Here is a 1,473-nt window from a genome sequence, read left to right on the forward strand (position 1 = left end):
AAAAATTATTGAGCACTATATGAATTGATCCTAATCTCTGGTTCTTATAACAGGAAAAACAATTTATATATGTAATGTAAAAAATTAATGAATTGTTTGCTACATGTAAACCAGAATATAATACCTCTTTTACCAAACATACAGCCCTGCCGTTGACTTCTGTAATACACATACTCTGTATTGCCAAAAGAGAAATAGTAGTGGGTTTCATTCTCTATTTCCTATTGCCCATTCATTGAATCAGCATCAGAGGAAAAAAATCTTAAAAGACATGAAAGTCAGCTCCCTTATAGAGAGTTATCAAAAGAGTTCCTTAACCACACCTTTCTCCCCAGATCACAAGCCCCAGGATCTCCAACTACACACTGTCTTCCGTAGGATTCTCTGACAAGTCTGCTTCAGCCTGGGAATCTTCATGATCAATATGAGAGAATGAAGAGATGGATAGGCAGCCATAAATATCTCAGAGATGAAGACACCGGAGAGATTAGCAGGAGGAAACCTAGAGGTGATGGAGAAGGGGACACCCACAGTATAAACCAGGTGAAGTATAATGAAGCAGCCGAAGGACTTCAGGGCAGTGATGTGAGCCTTGGCCCAAGCGTCCCTCCTACCAGCTGTGTGGACCTTCATCTTCCTGTGGTGCCTATACAAAGAGACAGTCAGCATCCCAGAGGAAACAAGAAGCACCATGAAAAGCAACCAATTTCCTGCACCAAACTGAAATATAAAAAACCTGTGCCAGCTTGAAAAGGAGTACAGATTGCTGCTGTTTCCTTGGGAAAAACTGTAGGGCTTTAAGCCAATTTGGACTATAAGTAACAAATCGATCATCCAGTACCCCAGAAAACACCGGAGACTCAGGCTATAGGCCTTCTGCTTCAGCCACAAGTAGACGGAGTGTTCAAAGGTTGTGATCTTCTTGCAATAGAAGACACTGAGGAAAGTGGCAAACCACAGGCTGGCCTGGCTTACCAGGACCCAGAAGACATTGAGATTGTGAAGCCAATGGCTGCCCTGGAAAAGTGACAACAGGCTTAAGTCCAACATGATGAGCCACTGCAGGAGAAACCTGCAGCCAGCCAGGCCCAGGACAATGAGATTGTATGAAGTTGCCTTGGATTTTCGGACCCATTCTCCAAAATTCCACACCACAAGGACTCCATTCCCAAGCAGGCCAGTAAGAAATTCAGCCACTGCTACCAGCATCAGCAGTCCTAGACCAGCAGTCATTATGGCTGGAGAGGGGAATCTGTCACTGCTCCCGGCTGAGGTCTGCCACTGCTCCTGGCTGAAAATTTACCACGCTAGGGTAAATTTTCACACCACAAAAATCTGGTTTTGGCCTTGTCCTTCTGTAACGTGTCTTCAAGCAAGACTGAACAGCTGTGAGCAGGAACAAAGAGGTTAGAAATTACGATCCCCTCTGTATTTGCATCTTCATGGCTAAACTTAGAGATTGGAAACAGTACC

General features: G+C 44.3%; 1 protein-coding gene across 1 annotated transcript; it reads right to left on the reverse strand.

The window, feature by feature from the left end:
• Nucleotides 1-336: 336 nt before the first annotated feature.
• On the reverse strand, nt 337-1,233 carry LOC105814676 (taste receptor type 2 member 5). Its single transcript, XM_012649744.1, has one exon. It carries the CDS (start codon nt 1,231-1,233, stop codon nt 337-339), a length of 897 nt encoding a protein of 298 aa, XP_012505198.1.
• Between the last annotated feature and the right edge of the window lie 240 nt (nt 1,234-1,473).

Source organism: Propithecus coquereli, unplaced genomic scaffold, assembly GCF_000956105.1.
Source record: "Propithecus coquereli isolate 6110/MARCELLA unplaced genomic scaffold, Pcoq_1.0 Scaffold302, whole genome shotgun sequence".
NCBI lineage: Eukaryota > Metazoa > Chordata > Mammalia > Primates > Indriidae > Propithecus > Propithecus coquereli.

What these genes read in the sequence shown, in the direction of transcription:
- LOC105814676 (XM_012649744.1), bottom strand. Translation starts at nt 1,233, where the DNA reads ATGACTGCTGGTCTAGGACTGCTGATGCTGGTAGCAGTGGCTGAATTT.